An 18,565-nucleotide genomic window follows, 5' to 3' on the forward strand; every position below is an offset into this window, starting at 1 on the left:
CTTCAGAAACATCTTGAAATTTCTAGAAATTTTGGAATATCCCCCCTTAGTTATTGATTTTTACCTTTGCTTCTTTTCATAATGAGCAATGTTCATAATCCCTATATGTTTTAGAGTCAGCAGGGAGGCAATATGCTGCCAGCAGGGAGGCATGGAAGGAGAGTAGGCGGCAAAGCTTGGGGAGAGAGAAGGTGGATCAGTAGGGTCGGCACACAGGAGGTTCGACATTACCTGAAGAGGGAGTTTCAAGTACAGGTTATTTACAGTTAAGGATATCAGCCACACAGTGTAGGGTTACTCAGCAGGTTTCCATTTTAAGTGCTCTCAGTCCTTCTGGCAAGGAGGCTCCTGGCTCACATTTAATGCACTAACCAGGCTGTTCTCAGAGTCCCTCTTCCCACCTCGGCTGTCCCTTTTGGCTCCTGGCAAAGGCCTAGCAGTTAGCTCCTTTGGCCCCAGTCTTCTTTGAAGCTCTACCCAGTCTGTGTCTACTCCACCCTTCTCTGATGCCCCTTCCCTGCCCCTCCTTCCTACTCCGGCTCTCACACACCTTGTGAAGCAACACCTCACCTGGTCCCCAGCCAGAGGGCAATTGGACCACTCTGCCCCCCCAGCTATAGGCCTGCCATGTATTCCTTGGGTATCTCACTGTCATTTTCCTGGGTGATGCCATTACTTCAGAGGCTGGACAGCACAGTGTATATGAGAGCCAGGCTTTCCTGGGCTCACTTCTCGGCTCTACACTTACCAGCAGTAGCCTGCTTCATCTTGCTGTGCTGGTCTGAACTCCAGGTACCACTAGTAACCAGTACCTGCATCATGGGATTGTTTAAGTGCACTTTAAATGAGTCAGTACACACAAAGTAATTAGAGCAGTGCCTGGCTCACACAAATGCCTTCACATTTCTTATTGTTACTGTTGTCATTGTTCCCCTTTGTATGTTGCAGCCCCTTCTTAGTTCCCTCACCCAGCCTCCTAAACCAACTCTGTGTGCACAACTGGCGGAGTAAAGAGAAGGAGGCAGATCTCAGCGAAAGACTGGTTGTTTCAAATGAAAGAGAGGAAGAAGTCATTGGTCCCTGTGCAGTTTCAGGCCAGGAAGAATGGGAGAAAGCCTTGACCGGGCATGGGAATGCAGGAGTACTGAGCTGGAACCATTGTGTTATATCATTAGTTATTTTATTAGTTATTTCATTCACTTGCAAATTAATGTTCCAGGAGGGGAGCACGATTCTTTTTTGGCAGTGCTTTTTGTCTAAAAGAAATGGAAGATATAAGATCTCAACCGGTTTTCGAGACATCGTTCAAGCGATGTATATTTATTAGCTATTCCGAGGGCCATGTCCCGGTCTCCTACCTGTGGCCTCTATTTGAGTTCTGAAGGCTGTTCCTTCCAGGTCCAGTGCAGGTTTTAAAATCACATTTTCTCATTACTTGAAATTTAATCTTAAAAGCCTGGAAATGTTGGCATAATTGAAGGACAGAGAGTGAAGCTGAATTGAATTCATATTTCGAGGGACAGAGTAACCAAAGGATAAAAGGTGTGAAGATGGTTTGCAAGGATCAGAGCTGCCTTAAACATAGCTTCTTCTCCCACACCCGCGTGGTTTTAAAGAAAGTGCAGGATTTATCAGAGCAGATAAATATCAGCTCAGCGTCTTCAGAATTCCAGGGGCAAAGGTTTATATAAAGTCCATTTCAACAAAATAATGATAGATTGCCCACATGGTGAAAAAAGCCGGGTATGCTGGTAATAAAAACATGAGTGATTTAGTTGTTGCATGCTAAGAGTTTCCACTTAAAGATAAGGGGTAAGGCCAATATATAAAAGCTATAATATTGGGCAAGATACGAATGGTGCTGTAGAAAATTAGAAACAGTGTGCTTTGGAAGGAGACAGGTCATACAGGGAAAAGATTACATCCAGCTGAGGAAGTTAAAAAAATTTGTTTTTTTTTTTTTCTTGTAAACTGTATTTAAGTATAGGGGTCACCATGAGTTGGAGTGACTACATGGCAACTGGTTTAAAAGGAAAGAAAAAGATTTGGTAGATATGATGGGGATGGGGTGGGGTGCGGGATTTCCAGGAGAAACAGTAATGTGAGCTCAGGCTCGGAAGCAGAAAAGAAACCCAGGAGAAGTCCAGAGCAATTGAAATGAGGCGTACAACTAAAAAATATGTAATAACATTAGGAAGATACCTTAGGTCAGTGCGGCTGGATGCCTTGATTTGGTAGAATGGGAGAGCCCCTGGGTAGTGCAAATCGTTAAGCCCCTGGGCTACTAGCTGAAAACTTGGAGGCTCGAACCCACCCAGAGGTACCTTGGAAAAAAGACCTGATGACCTACTTCCAAAAGGTCACTGCTAAAACACTGTAGAGTGCAGTTCTACTCTGCAACACATGGGGTCGCCATGAGTCAGAATTGACTTGATGGCAGCTGGTTTTGGTTTTTGGTGGGAGAGCCACTGAAGCATTTTCAGGAGGGGGGTCGGACAGTTAGTGCTTCGAGGACAATAATCAGAATAGGGTTTCAAAGATAGATTAGGATCCTAATTTTGGAGGCCAGCTAAGAAGTTTGGGTCCAGAAAATAAGTAATAAGGAAATTAAGGGGGGCAGGGGCGGGAGCAGGGGGTGCAGGACAATGTGTGAACGCTGGAGCTGCGCGCTGACAGCAGCAGAGGGACTAGGTGAGTGAGGGCTTGGGTAGGCACATGCAGGTGAGAAAGGAGAGACAAGACAGTAACTCAAACTTGCAGGACTGAACGATGAGGACTGGGGGTGGAGTGTTCCTACTAGCAAATGGAAAGCAGGAGACAGTGTCCGGGCGATGCTGAAGAATTTGGTTTTGGACTCTCTGTGCTTGACAGCTGAGAGGTGGAAGCAAGAGTCTGATTCTCAGGAGAGAGGTCAGTGCTAGAGGCAAGGAGCTGAAAGGAGTGATCTGCAGAGCCTTGACAGGTGAGGGAGGGTTTAGTTTGAGGAGAGAGAGAATGATTGAGAGTAAGACCTTGACTGATCCAAGGATAAAATCCTTGACAAATGGAAGAGCAAAAGGAACCCGGCGTGGCTGTTTTGAACTGAGTAAGAGACCAACAAACGTGTAGGAGAAAGAAGAGAAATTCAAGGGCCAGATATATAGGGCCTTGTAGGCTGTGGTAAGGACTTTGAATTTTTTATTCCGAGTAAGACGGAAAGCTATGTCAGGTTTAAGCAGAGCAGTGTGATCTGGATGGTAAGGGTAAACATGTTGCTCTAGGAACATAGCACTTCACCTAGCCTTCCAGGATCAGGAGACTTCTGGAGCATAGCCAAGAAACAAGTGTGAAAAGGGCAGAGAGATTAGTTCCATCTAAGGCCTGGAGGTGAGCTCAAGCATGGAATGTTCAAGGAATAGAAGGTGTGGGGCTGGTCACTAAGGGCCTTGCCAGCAACGTGAAGGGATTTAAACTTAATCCTGAAGGCACTTGGGAGCCAGTGAAGGTTTTATGTAGGAAGAGTGACATGGTAAGTGACATGTTCCTGGTAAAGATTACTCTGTCTGCTATGTGGAGGACGGCAAGACTGGTGGTATGAAGACCAGGTAGAGAAATCCAGAGGGGAAGGTAGCCTGCATCAAGACAGCACCACAGGGTTGGAGAAAAGAAAACGCCTCATTCTTGATCAGCTTGACTTATGTACATTTAGAGTGTAAGGAACAGGGTGTCAGTCCTGACAGACTGTAAGTTCCTTTGCTCTGAAAATGTTTCATGTCTCTCTCTTGGATCCCAGACTCTCCGTGTTCTCCTGCATAAAGACAATAGCAGCAGGAGGTGGGCAGTGCCATTCTGGGTGTCCTTGCACTTACCTCTTGCATTCAGCCTTGGTAATGAAATGCAAGGAGCCTGGCTGCTTAGTTGTGTCTGCCCACGAGTTTGGAGGAGGCAGACATAGGCTGAGGGCTGGAGTAATGAGCTTGTGGGCCTGGAAACCTGTGCACTGATTTTAGGTTTAACAGGCATATTAGAAAAGCTACCTTTAGGAGACTGCAAGGCTGGAATTATTAAAATGATAGGTTTAGAGCATCCTTGAGACAAATGTACTGCTCTTGGGATCAGCCCGCTAGATATTTATGAATATTTTTCACAGAAACCAGTATCAAATGGATGCAGTAATGATATATGGGGGCAAGGGGACACGTAGCAGGAGGATATGCAATTCAAAGTTTTGATATGGGCTGGACTGCCACCCTCCTTCCCCAAACTGTACTGAAACTCAGTCAAATCAGTTAATGCCTATTTTGATGGACTCATTTGTTGGAACAACAAATCAATGTGCAAACGCTTTTATAATTTATCAGGATAGGAGGACAGGTGTCTTGCCAATTTTTTATCCCAGTAGGAATAAACTCAACGGCAGTGGGTTTGGTTTGGTTTTCTTGACTCTATTAGTACTCTCGTTCAGTTTTTCTATTTCTAATCTTATTGGCTTACTCCAGTTTTTCCGGGCTTTGCAACCATGGGGATGGGCCGATTTGCATCACTATTCAACTACTTTGCATCTTTGTAGGATCCTGGGCTAATCGGTTTGAAGCCTGCTGTAGAGGAGAACTGAGTCAACAAATCATCACAGTCAATAACAGTGTTAACACGAAAGAACACGAGAAAAATTTGAACTAATGATTTTTTTATGGGTATATATCTGTCAGGGGAAAAATGTCCAGGAGTGGCTTTCTCTCCCTTGATTATATTCTTAGTAAAGTTGCCCGTGACTGGGATTTGCATTAAACGTCCAGTGTGTGTTTAGAAATATTTTCTTTCCTGTTTCTATATCTTGTAGCCACAGTAAAAAGACTTCTTAGGGTTGTAGAAGATTTTTAAGAAAGTAAATTATGGTGGGTTGAATTGTTAATAAATTTTGCAGGTGGAGTAGAAACGACTGTCATTGTGTAATATGATCTTCCAGGTGCAAATGAATATGTCCTTAGATGTCCTTTTGTACAAAACCCATTAAGCCTAAATATATTTAGAATCAAGTTAGCCACAGAATTATTAATGCCTTTCTACCTCACAGGGGAGAATGGAAGCATACGGTATTAACATCAGGTGAGGGAGAGCCCTCTAGCGGAAAGTCATCGGGGCAGACACTGGAACAGGCGAGAAAACCGAGACATCGCGGGAGAAGGAACGTTAAATTTAGCAGAGACAGTTGAACTGCATCGTGTAAACATGAATGTGACATGCCATAGCCCCTGCTGACTTGGAAAATTTTTATCAACAAATCTGTCATGTAGTCTCATCAAGAATTTATTGAGGCATTGTGCTAAGTGGGTACTAAAATTAAAATCGTGGTTTCAAGGACAGACAACATTCTTCATAGCCCTCACATGAAAAGCCTGGGATGGGCCAGGTTAGGGAGTGGCAGGTGCATTTTGGTAATAAATAGAAAATTCAGTCTAAATTGGATAAGATGTCCCGGCCCTAGTTAGGGATAGAGTTTTCTCATCATTTCAGTTGCTTCTTTAAGCAGAAGAAACCATTCTAACCTGGGCCACCCGTCCCTTACCTTCTCCAAGGTTATCACATTGGTTGGGCCGTGAATATATTGTAATTCATTGCATTGTTTATCTTATAACTAGAAAGAAAATTACAAGACGGTTTTTTCTCCTTAAATCCCTGATTATAAAGCATACATGAGATTGTAATGACAAATTTATACAAACATGTTCATACTCTCTTGGCTGTTGGTGCCTTCTTTTTGCCATTCATTAGAAATAAAATGAGAGGAGACTGCAATATCTTAAAACTGCAGTTTAAATGATTTATTGATGTGAGTGGTTTTTGTCTTAGTCAACGTTCTCAAGAGAAACAGAACCAGTGACGTATATATATAGAGAGAGAGACAGACAGAGGTTTACCTCAAGGAATTCGCCCACACAATTGTGGCAGTTGGCAAGCCCAAAATCTGTAGGTCAGGTAGCAGGCTGCAGACTTCTGCAGGCTTGCATCCCGAAATCCATAGGTCAGGTGACAGGAAGAGTGCAGGAACACATGAGGGAGAGAGCAAGAACACTAAAGAATAAGGGACAGGGAGTTCTGCCAAAATATTTATTGATAGTCTGGAGGCAGACCACACCCTACAGAAACTCCCCTTTAACTTGATTGATTGCTTACCGTAGATTACATTACGGAAAATGATTACATTAGATTATAGCAACTAGTCTAGTGTTTGGCCAAACCACTGGGAATCATAGCCTAGCCTAGTTGACACATAAAATTAACCATCCCTTTATATAGGGTGCTTCTAAGCATGCCATATAGGGAATACCCTTCTGCACATGTGCATTCATGCATGCATTCCTAAAACAATCCAGCTCCAACGAATGAGAGTTGGGACCTCTTGCTTACATCTCTCTTATTGAGCATCACCCATAAGGCCTTCTCGAGAGTTCAGAAAGCATGTTTTCAGGCAATGCTAGTACCCTTCAAAGTCTGCTTAAGATTCATCTGTAACCCATGCAGTATAGTCGCCAGTGAAAATGTAGACATGTTGGCACATTTTAGCCAGAACTACGATCACCTTTGTTTCTAGTCTGTGACACTAGAGAGTGTATGAGTTTCTAGTCAGCAGACCTGGTTTGTCCTTTCATGGACAGAGAGCAGCTATGGCAAGGTTTTATAAATCCTGTTTGTACTTTGGAAACCCTGGTGGTGTAGTCATTAAGAGCTATGGCCACTAACCAAAAGGTTGGCAGTTTGAGTCCACCAGGCACTCCTTGGAAACTCTGCTCAGTCCTGTAGGGTCACTATGAGTCAGAATCGACTCAATGGCAACGGGTTTTCATTTTTTTTTTTAATTTGCACTTCAGGGACCAAGTAAAGTCTCATATCTCCCATGAAGCCTGCTCTGCCTGATAAGTATGGCGTCTCTGAAGTCTCAGTGGTCTTCCTCTCTGCAGGGCCCATTGCTCAGTCATAGGCTGTGTGATATAGTGGCTTATCACCTTTGCTGTGGATGTCTGCTCTTCTTGGTACATGTGCATCTCCTTGAGGGCAAGGGCAGTGTCTTAGACATCTTGGATCTAGTTCATTCATTCATTCATTTACTCATCCAATAAATAATTACTGAGCTCCTATTTGGTGCCAGGTCCTATTCTATTCACTGGGGATATATTGGTAAACAAAATGAACAAGATCTTTTTCCTTATAGAATGGAGTCGTGGTGGGTGCTGGGATGAACATTAAACACATAACCAAAAAAAACCCAAATAAACATAAATTTATACCCTGTGATAAATGTTAAGGAGGAAAAGGGGATAGGACACACTAAGAGAGAACAATGGACGGCCTTATTTAGATTGGGGCAGGTGGGGGTCAAGAAAAGCCTCTGAAGTGGTGATGTTTAAGCTGAAAACTGAAGACACATAGTGTTCCCTGTACAGCAAGTGCTAAGAAGTATTTGTTGCTTTGAGGAATGTTTAACTGTCTATAAGATCATATAATATTAACCTTCTCAGTACAGAGAATCCTCCTGGCTGTGTCTTCCAATCCAGCTGCTTCTCTCCCCTTATTTGCCACCCACGTTCTTTCCGGTGCTCCCTGGTGCTATATAACCCATGGAAACCCCTGCTGCATCAGCTCAAGCTACAATGAAAGTGAAACAGTTGGACCCCAGTGCTACTTGCAGAGTTAGGACAAAGGTTATTCTCGTTCATATATTTAGGAAGCATTTTAGCTGTCTTTAGGACACATACCCTAAAGACAGCAGGTGCCCTTGAATAGCAAAATAGAAAGCACACGGACTTTGGAATTAGCAGATCTGGGTTTGAATTCCAGTCTTGTGACCTTAAACAGACTATTTCATAGTCTCAGTTTCCTCATCTGTAAAATGAGAGCAAGCTCATTTTGAACTCCCAAGGTTTTCTGAGGATTAATATAAGGCAGGGGGTCCCTGGGTGGCACAAACAGCACTCAACTACTAGCTGAAAGTTTGGTGGTTCAGACCTATCCAGAGGCTCCTCGGAAGACAGGCCTGGCAATCTGCTTCTGAAAGGTCACACACACAGTGTCATCACTAGAGGGGTGCGGGGAGTGTGGCTGCACCAGGTGACACTGTCAGAGGGGGTGACACCAAAATGACTATAAAATTTTTGTGCAGTGTTTGAGCAGATATTTAATAGTTTTTAATAAAACTATCCCTGTAGTTAGTTATAACAACAAAAACATTTTTTTGTAAGCCTAGCTTACATGTATCAATATACCTACAAGGCTAAAACTCTATACTAATTTACTTTTTGAAACTTCTAGTGCCCTCCAGTCAGAGCTGTCATTAATATCCAATTACAGTGGTGCTTCAGATCAAGTGGTTTTGTCTGCATGCCCTATAAGCAAGCGCTGTTTTCATTGCTGCTGGTATTTTTATAGTCACTGGTTTTGTCAGATTTTCTGGTGTTTCCACTCTTATTTAACATTGTGCTGGAAGTCCTAGCTAGAGAAATAAGGTATGAAAAAGAAATAAAGGGCATCCAAATTGGAAAGGAAGAAGTAAAACTGTCCTTATTTGCAGATGATATGATCCTATACGTACAGAACCCCAAAGATTCCACAGGAAAACTACTGAAACTAATAGATTTAGCAGAGTAGCGGGATACAAAATCAACATACAAAAATTAGTTGGATTCCTATACACCAACAAAGAGAACTTCTAAAAGGAAATCAGGAAAACAATACGATTTATAATAGCCCCTAAAAAGATAAAATACATAGGAATAAATCTATCCAGGGCTGTAAAAGACTAATACAAAGAAAACTACAGAACTATTGCAAGAAACCAAAAGAGACCTACATAAATGGAAAAACATACCATGCTCACAGACAGGAAGATAGAACATTGTGAAAATACCAATTCTACCCAAAGTGATCTATAGAAATAATGCAATTCCAATCCAAGTACCAACAGTATTCTTTAATGAGATGGAAAAACTAATCACTAACTTAATATGGAGAGAAAGAGGCCCTGGATAAGCAAAGTGTTATTGAAGAAAAGGAACAAAGTAGGAGGCCTCACACTACCTGATCTCAGAACCCACTATACAGCCACGCTAGTCAAAACGGCCTGGTACTGGTACAATGACAGTATCTTAGGCTGGGTTCTCTAGAGAAGCAAAACTAGTAATGTGTATAAATATATATAGAGAGAGAGATTTATATCAAGGAAATGGCTCACATGGTTGTAGAGGCTGGAACGTCCCAGGTCCGTGGGTCAGACTTCTCCTGATATATGTAGTCACAGGGGCTGGTGAACCCAGGATCAGCAGGTCAGAGAGCAGGTCTCTTGTTCACAGGCTGCGAAGATTGATGAATCCCAAGGATCAGCAGGCAAGACCACAGGTAAGCTGCTAGCTCAAGTCCCAAGAACTGGAGATCAGATGAACAGGAGCCAGCTGCAGGATCCAGAATGAGCAAAAGCCACAAGCCTTGCCAGAATATCCACTTATATTCAATTCAGGCCAGATGCCCAAGGAAACTCCCTTTCAATTGATTGGTTACTCACAGCAGATCCCATCATGGAGGTGATCACATAATATCAAATCTTATCATGGAAGTGATCACACCATCATACAACTATCAAATCACTGAGGATCATGGCCCAGCCAAGCTGACACACAGCCTTAACCATTATAGACAGACACATAGACTAATGGAATAGAATCAAGAACCCAGATGTAAATCCATAAATCTGTGGTCAGCTGATCTTTGACAAAGGCCCAAAGTCCATTAAATGGGGAAAAGACAGTCTTTTTAACAAATGGTGCGGCAAAACTGGATGTCCATCTGTAAAAAAAAAAAAAAAACAGCACCCATACCTCACACTATACACAAAAATTAACTCAAAATAGATCAGAGACCTAAATATAAAACCTAAAACAATAAAGATCATGGAAGAAAAAATAGGAACAACACTGGAGGCCCTAATACATGGCATAAAGAGAATGCAAATCATGAGTAACAGTGCACAAACACCAGAAGAGAAACCAGATAGCTGGGAGCTCCTAAAAATTAAACACTTGTGCTCATCACAATTCTTCACCAAAAGAGTGAAAGGAGAACCTACAGACTGGGAAAAAAATTTTGGCTACAATATATCTGACAAGGGTCTAATATCTAGAATCTACAGAATACTTCAGTATCTCAATAACAAAAAGACAAATAATCCAATAAAAAAAAATGGGCAAAGGATATTAACAGACACTTCATCAAAGAAAACATTCAGGGCAGCTAACAGACACATGAGGAAATGCTTGCGATCATTAGCCATTAGAGAAATGCAAATCAAAACTACAATGAGATACCATTTCACCCCAACATTTCTGTCACTAATCAGAAAATAATAAATGTTGGAGAGGTTGTGGGGAGATTATAACTCTAATGCACTTCTAGTGGGAATGTAAAATGGTACAACCACTATGGAAAATGATATGATGCCTCTTTAAAAAGCTAGAAATAGAAATACTATATGATCTAGCAATCCCACTCCTAGGAATATCCTAGAGAAATAAGAGCTGTCACACGAATAGACATGTGCGTACCCATGTTCACTGCAGCATTATTCACAACAGCAAGAAGATGGAAACAACCTAAGTGACCATCAGTAGACGAATGGATAAACAAATTATGGAACATAAACACGATGGAATACTACACAACAATCAAGAACAATGATGAATTCATGAAACATCTCACATGGATGAATGAAATAAGTCAATCACAAAAGGACAAATATTGTATGAGACCACTGTTATAAAAACCAAAGAAAACGTTTATGCACAGAAAGAAACAATCTTTGATGGTTATGAGGGAGAGGAGGGGTGGGGAGGGGAAATCACTAACTAGATAGTAGACAAGTATTAACTTTGGTGAAGGGAAAAACAATAAACAATATAGGAGAAGTCAGCACAACTTGACCAAGGCAAATCATAGATGTGTTTAGACACATCCAAACACCTTGAGAGACCAAGTTACTGGGGCTGAGGGGTGGGGACCATGGTCTTAGGGGACATCTAGGTCAATTGGGATAACATAGTTCGTAAAGAAAATGTTCTGCATCCTACTTTGGTGAGTAGCATCTTGAGTCTTAAAAGCTTACGAGAGGCCATCTAAGATATATCTACTCGTCCCATCATGTTCGGAGCAAAGGAGAATGAGGAAAACCAAAGACACAAGGAAAATATTAGTCCAAAGGACTAATGGACCACATGAACCACAGTGCCTACCAGTCTGAGCCCAAAGGAACTAGATAGCGCCCTGCTACCACCACCAACCACTCTGACAGGGATCACAATAGAGGGTTCTGGACAGAGCAGGAGAAAAATGTAGAACAAAATTTAAATTCACAAAAAAAGACCAGATTTACTGGTCTGACAGAGACTGGATGAACCCCCGAGACTATGGCCCCTGGACACCCTGCTAACTCAGTACTGAAGCCACTTCCAAAGTCCACCTTTCAGCCGAAGATTAGACAGGCCTATAAAACAGGCAATAGCTCAGGTGAGGAATGTGGTTCTTACTTCAATCAAGTAAATGAGACCAAATGGGCCACACCTGCCCAAAAGCAAAGATGAGAAGGCAGGAAGGGACAGGAAAACTGGACTAATGGACGTGGAGAATGTCCTGGATTGAATTGTGTCCCCCAAAAATATGTGTATCAGTTTGGTTAGGCCATGATTGTGTGATTGTCCACCATTTTGTCATCTGATGTGATTTTCCTATGTGTTATAAATCCTGTCTCTATGTTGTTAATGAGATGGGATTAGTGGCAGTTATGTTAATGAGGCAGGACTCAATCTACAAGATTAGATTGTGTCTTAAGCCAATCTCTTTTGAGATATAAAGAGAAGTGAGCAGAGAGACGGGGACTTCATACCACCAAGAAACAAGAGCCAGGAGAATAGTGCATCTTTTGGATGCAGGGTCCCTGTGCTGAGAAGCTCCTCAGCCAGGGGAAGATTGATGACAAAGGACCTTCCTCCAAAGCCTTCCCCTGGAGCTGACACCCTGAATTTGGACTTGTATCCTGCTGGACTGTGAGAGAATAAATTTCTCTTTGTTAAAGCCATCTACTTGTGGTATTTCTGTTATAGCAGCACTAGATAATTAAGACAAGAACCCAAGGTGGAAAGGGAAAGGGGGAGAGTGCTGACACATTGCGGGGAATGCAGCCAATGTCACAAAACAATTTGTATATAAATTTTTGAATGAGAAGCTAATTTGTGCTGTAAACTTACACCTAAAACACAGTAAAATTAAAATAATAATAATTTTTTTCTAGTGTTTTAGCTACAATATTGTGGTAATCTGTATTTGTGAACCTGTATCAATAACTTTTTTGAGAATGAAGTATTAATTAACGGAAAAGAAGAAGTGATGTATGAGAGTTATGATTTACGAGTAACATTAGTACAAAAAATATTACTAAGGATTCTGTATGGTTTGGTATGGGAGGAGATCCGTGTGTGTGTGTGGGGGGGTGACACCATGAGTTACCCCACTGGGTGACACCAACCCTAGTGACACCATAGCACACACAGCCTTGAAAACCCTATGGAGCAGTTCTACTCTGCACACATGGGGTCACCATGAGTCAGAAATGACAGGATGGCAAATAACAACAATGTAGGGCACCCAGGCACAGAACACGCAGTCACTAAACATTCATTATAATCTCCTGCCCTCCTTCTCCCCTCTTTACTGACCCACTAAGCCCCAGTTTCTCTCTAGCTCCCTAGTTCTCCCCTTTGCTCCGTGGTCACATGAGGGCCACCATCCTTCCCTCAAAACCAGCTTTTAGAGCCAGAATCTACTTCAATTGTGAGACCTAATGGGCCACCTGGGACCCAACAGCAGGGGGCATGTGGGTTCCTAGGGACTGAGCAAGACTTCAGTACCACTTGGGAGAACAGTCCAGAGCAAGCCAGACAACAGGACCAATTCCCATAATCACTCTGGGGATCAACAAAATGTTTGGTCCAGGAGACCTGGGGACACCGGGCAGGGTGATCATTCAAAATCTGGGAGCAGGGGCCAAAGACCCCCAGACAGAAGCCCAGGCCTGTGGGTGGGGCTAACCTAGGAGGGAGGAAGGAAAGCTATGATTCAGAGCTCCGACTGCAACAGGTTTGGTTTTGGGTACACCTCCAGGAAGGATCCTGGTGGTGCAGTGGTTAAAGCGATAGGCTGCTAACTGAAAGTTTGGTGTTCGAACACGCCAGTCACTCTGCAGGAGAAAGATGTGGCAGTCGGCTACCATAAAGATTTCAGTCTTGGAAACCCTATAGGGCAGTTCTGCTCCGTTCTATACAATCACTATGAGTCAGGATGGACTCGACAGCAATGAGTTTGGTTTGGCTTCAAACCTCGAGGAGTCCCTGGGTGGTGCAAGCAGTTAATGTGTCTGGTGGCTAACTGAAAAGTTGGAGGTTTGAGTCCACCCAGAAGTGCTTCAGCCAAAAAGCCTGGCAATTTACTTGCAAAAAATCAGTCATTAAAAACCCTGTGGAGCACAGTTCTACTCTGACACACATGGGGTTGCCATGAGTCAGAATCAACGTGCTGAAAACTGGTTTAGACCCTCGGGGGCGGGTACATTAGTGATTCAGCGGTAGCATTATCACCTTTCATGTGGGAGTTGTCGGTGTGATGTGCCGTCAAGTTGATTCTGACTCACAGCAACGCTGTAGGACAGAACAGAACTGCCCCATGGGGTTTTCTAGACTGTAATCTTTACAGGTGCAGATTGCCAGGTCTTTTCTCCTGTGGAGCCGCTGGTAGGTTTGAACCACCAGCCTTTCAGTTAGCAGTGAGCACTTAACCATTGTGCCACCAGGGCTCCTTTCATGCGGGAGACTCGGGTTCAATTCCCAACCAAGGCACCTCATGTGCAGCCACCACCCATCTATCATTGGAAGCTTGTGTGTAGCTGTGATGCTGAACACGTTTAAGTGGAACTTCTAGACTAAGAGGACGTAGGAAGAAAGGCCTAGAGATCTACTTCCGAAAATCAACCAGTGAAATCCCTATGGATCACAACAGTCTGATCTGAAACCGATCATGGGGATGGCACAGGACCGGGCAGTGTTACATTCAGTTGTGCATGAGGTCACCATGAGTCAAGGGCCAACTCCATGTCAGCTAACAACAAAACAAGATCTCCAGAGAAGAGTCCATTTTAGGTCCCCAGGGATAGGGGTGTGAGCAGGTTCCTGAGGTGTCTCCAGCGAGATCTGTAGGTAACTGCACCAGTGAGCTCAGCCTTGGGAATGAGACAACACAGGGTGGGGGAAACAAAGAAGGCAGAGAACTAAGGGAGGAAGAACAGCAGACAGGACATTTTGCTTATCTGCAAATGTTATATGCAATTATAGTACAATCTGTCTTATTCCCTTACAGGTAAGCACAAATGCTTCCAGCTTGAGAACGGCAGATCCAAAAGGTCGGAGTGCATTGTTGGCTGATATCCAGCAAGGAACTCGCCTACGAAAAGTCACACAGATCAATGACCGCAGCGCCCCACAAATCGAGAGTAAGTGAGCAAGTTGGCCAGGCGACCGTGAGCTAAGGAGACAAGGCAGGGGTTGCATTTGTTACTGGGACACATGTTAGTCCATGTCAGACCCGTCAGTGCACAGGCCGGGGGGCCAGAGAAACCGAGCTTCCCTTCAAGGTCTTGTAGGTGGTTTATAACATACCTTCCATCGCTTTCAAACATTAAAAAATATCTCCATGGTGGGGTGGCCTTGTTTTTTATTGTGGTAAAGTATGCCTAACATAAAATACACTTTTTTAAAGTATACAAACCAGTGGCATTTAGTACATTACAGTGTTGTGCAACCATCACCGCTGTCTAGTTCCAGAACATTTTTTTCACCCCAAAGCAAACCCCCTACCCATTAAGCAGTTACTCCACACCTTCGCCTCTTCCCAGACCCTGGCAACCCCATAATCTATTTCTGTCTTTATGAATTTAACTATTTTGAACATTTCATATAAATGGAATCACACAGTGTGTAGGCTTTTATGTCTGGCTTCTCCCACTCAGCATAACGTTTTCAAGGGTCATCCATGTCATAGAATGTTTCAGCACTTCATTCTTTTTTAGAATTGAATAATGCTCTATTGTACAGATATACCATATTTTGTTTATTCATTGTGAGGTAACTTTTAAAGATCACTTACTGTGAATAGAGATCAAAGGTTATTAGCAGTGACCAGGGGCGGCCAGGCAGGTGGGAGGGAAGGGAAAAGGGGGACAGGGGACACTGAGCTTCTGTTAAAGGTGATGGGAAATTTGGAAACAGATAGTGGTGATGGTTGAACAACATGATAAACGTAGTTAATGTCACTGAATTGTACATGTTAGAACGTTGAAATGGCAAATGTTTTGTTTTATATCTATACCACAATAAAATAAATGTATGGGAGGGGAGATCACTTACCCTGTTTCAGCATAATCCTGACAGTGACAGAAAATTAAATCTCAACATGAAAAAAATGCAAGGATTTTATTTTGTTTCCACATGGAAAAAGATGTATTGATGATTCTGTCTCATGGGATCATATGAGTGCAGCTCTCTAAAGTATGACAGAATAAAAGGAGCCTTATGCTTGGGTCAGTGACACACGTTTGAGTTCTGGTTCTGCTGCCAGGAAAATCAGTGAACCTTTTTGAGGCTCAGTTTGCTCATCTGCAAAATGGGGAACATAATATCTGTTCTCTTTTAACTCAGTACTGAAGCCACTCCTGAGATTCACCCTTCAGCCAAAGATTAGACAGGCCCATAAAACGAGTCTAAATGGGCATACCAGCCCAGGGGCAAGGACGAGAAGGCAGGAGGGGACAGGAAAGCTGGTAACGGGGAACCCAAGGTTGAGAAGGGGAGAGTGTTGACATGTTGTGGGTGTGGCAACCAATGTCACAAAACAATATGTGTATTAATTGTTTAATGAGAAACTGATTTGCTCTGTAAACCCTCATCTAAAATACAATAAAAAAAAAAAAAGATAAGAACAATTAAAAAAAAAAGGATGCCTGGATGCATCCACATTTACTGTATTTTCACAGAGCTCAATAGATACTTTTGATGAAGGAAAGGGCAGAATCATTGGTCCAGTGTCCCAAACACGGACCCATCATCAGCCAACGAATTGGCTCAGTCAACCAAGTGTCTTACCTGAGCAAGTTGTCTTACCTGAGGGAACAAAGACACCACCTAGAATAAATGAAATTATATCACCTTTAAAAAAATAAATAAAACTTGTTCTTTGTTTTTTGCCAAGATAGTTGAAGGCTGAAATAATATATGCAGAACTATTAATGTAAGGTATTAATATATTTGAAATGAGGTACATGATGGTAATTCTCAAAGATGATTTTGAAAATATAGTTGTATCTGGTATCTGTGATTATATGTGTTAATGCGCAAGGATAGACAAATTTTTTTTTTTTATTGTACTTTAGGTGAAGTCTTACAGAACAAATAGTTTCTCATGAAACAGAAGTACACATGTTGTTTTATAACATTGGTTAACAACCCCACAACATATCAACCCTCTAACTTCTCAACCTTTTTTTTTTTTGGTGAAAATACACATAGCCAAAGATACACCATTTCAAAAATTTCTACATGCACAGTTCAGTGACATTGACTACGCTCTTCGAATTGTGCTGTTATTCTCACTTAAGATGAAGGCTTACAGAACAAAATAGTTTCTCATTTAACAGTTACTACAAATGTTGCCCCATGACAATGGTTAACAATCTCACAACACATCAACAATATCCTTACTCAACCTTGGGTTCCCTATCACCAGCTTCCTTGTCCCCTTCTGCTTTCTGGCCCTTAGACAAATTTTTTTAAGAAGTATTTTCAACATCGTTTGCAACAAAAATTAGTTTCTGGTTATACCCACTATCTTATTAGTTAGGCCCAAAGAACAGATAATACCATTTTATTGGAACATTCATTTTCTAATATAATATTTTGTAATGTTAATACTCAAAATAATCTGGCCGCATTCAGCCACCAGTGGGCACTGTGCGCTAATTTCTTGGTGCATATTAGCCTCAGGTTATAAACCTTTTCTGCCAGGATTCTTGTTGAAGCTAAGTATCTTCTCATTGTTTGGGGCTGGTAATCACACACCCTGGAAGAGCGGGATTAGTGACACATCTCGGGGTCTTGTGAGCCTTCTCTTCCATAGAAACCATCTGCAGGGGCAGGGGACGATGAGGGGCTGGGGAAGTGAGAGCCGGGGAGGCAGAGAAGGGAAATGCTGAGGCACAAGTCTTTGAAGGCCTTCACTTCCTGCTTGTGGTTCTGGTAAAGGCTCTGTGGACAAGAAGTTAAAATTACTGGCTGAATGGAATCTGTGGGTTTTCTTTGTCTAGCCTCCTACAGCCAAGTTGAAAATAGGACTAACACTACACCTAGGACCCTGTAGGACAGAGTAAAACTTCCCCACAGGGTTTCCAAGGCTGTAATCTTTACGGAAGCAGACTGCCACATCTTTCTCCCATAGAGCGGCTGGTGGGTTTGAACCACCAACTTTTGGGTTAGCAGCGCTTTAACCACTGCACCACCAGGACTCCCTACACCTATAATGTTTGGGTTTTCTAATTTGAAAGGTGCAGCCAGTCCCCCTCTCCCCTCCCCGCTGACACCTACAAAATGGGAGTATCTAGGTCCCTTTGTTTTGGTTACTTTTCAGGGTGGCTGGCCACTGATGGTCAGCACTTTGGTGGGACCGGAGAGTGTTGCAGGCAGACCTAGACCCATGAGACCACAGGGTCTCAAGGCAGAGGGCGCTTGGGGAAGACCCTGGTGCAAGGGCAGCGTTGGAGGTGGGAGAATGAGAAGGCCGCCAAGGGCTCTCGAATCCTCATGTACTTGTCTCTTTACTCAGATTCTAAGGGAACCAACAAAGAAGGAGGTGGTTCTGCAAACTCCAGAGGTGGGAGCACACTTCCAGCCTTGGGAGATCTGTTTGCTGGGGGCTTTCCTGTGTTACGACCAGCAGGTCAGAGGGATGCAGCAGGTAAGAAAGAATCCAGACCTGCCACCTTGTGATCTTTATCTCCTTTAACTTGTAGAAGCAGCTGGGACATCCTCACATGTCAGTGGGTGATCTGCTTTCAGTGAACAGTCATATAGTAGGAGATCATGTATTTGGAAGCCTAAGCGCTGGAGGTTTCCGAACCACAGAATTGTTCTCAAGGTAGCTTTTAAATCATCATCCTATTTAAATCACCCCATTGTAATAACTAAAGAATGATTTGCTATAGTGTGTAGTACCTGGCAATGTTGTAATAGTGGCCCAGACAGAGAAATACAGACAGAGGATGCAAATCTTAATCAAAAGAGGCATTGAAGATCTAGTGGGGGTTGAGCTGATAGAGCTACAAAGTGAAGAAGCCAACAGACCAGGAAACATTGATCCTCTTGGAAATGAGCATAAATCCTTGGAAAAGGGGGCCTTGAACTTGAAAAGGAAGCAGTGGAACTGGGATATTCCAGGTCATTTGACCTAGGTC

At 42.8% G+C, this 18,565-nt stretch overlaps 1 protein-coding gene across 1 annotated transcript in view; it reads left to right on the plus strand.

Moving 5' to 3' along the window:
• Window positions 1-2,715: 2,715 nt before the first annotated feature.
• The window catches only part of WIPF3 (WAS/WASL interacting protein family member 3), a 32,165-nt gene continuing 16,315 nt past the window's right edge, over window positions 2,716-18,565 (plus strand). Inside the window, exons 1-3 of the mRNA XM_004377519.1 lie at window positions 2,716-2,721; window positions 14,425-14,557; window positions 17,938-18,069. Coding sequence (XP_004377576.1) covers window positions 2,716-2,721; window positions 14,425-14,557; window positions 17,938-18,069 — 271 coding nt within the window. The remainder of the gene's footprint in view (window positions 2,722-14,424; window positions 14,558-17,937; window positions 18,070-18,565) is intronic.

This window comes from Trichechus manatus, unplaced genomic scaffold (genome assembly GCF_000243295.1).
Source record: "Trichechus manatus latirostris isolate Lorelei unplaced genomic scaffold, TriManLat1.0 scaffold00050, whole genome shotgun sequence".
Taxonomy (NCBI): Eukaryota; Metazoa; Chordata; class Mammalia; order Sirenia; family Trichechidae; genus Trichechus; species Trichechus manatus.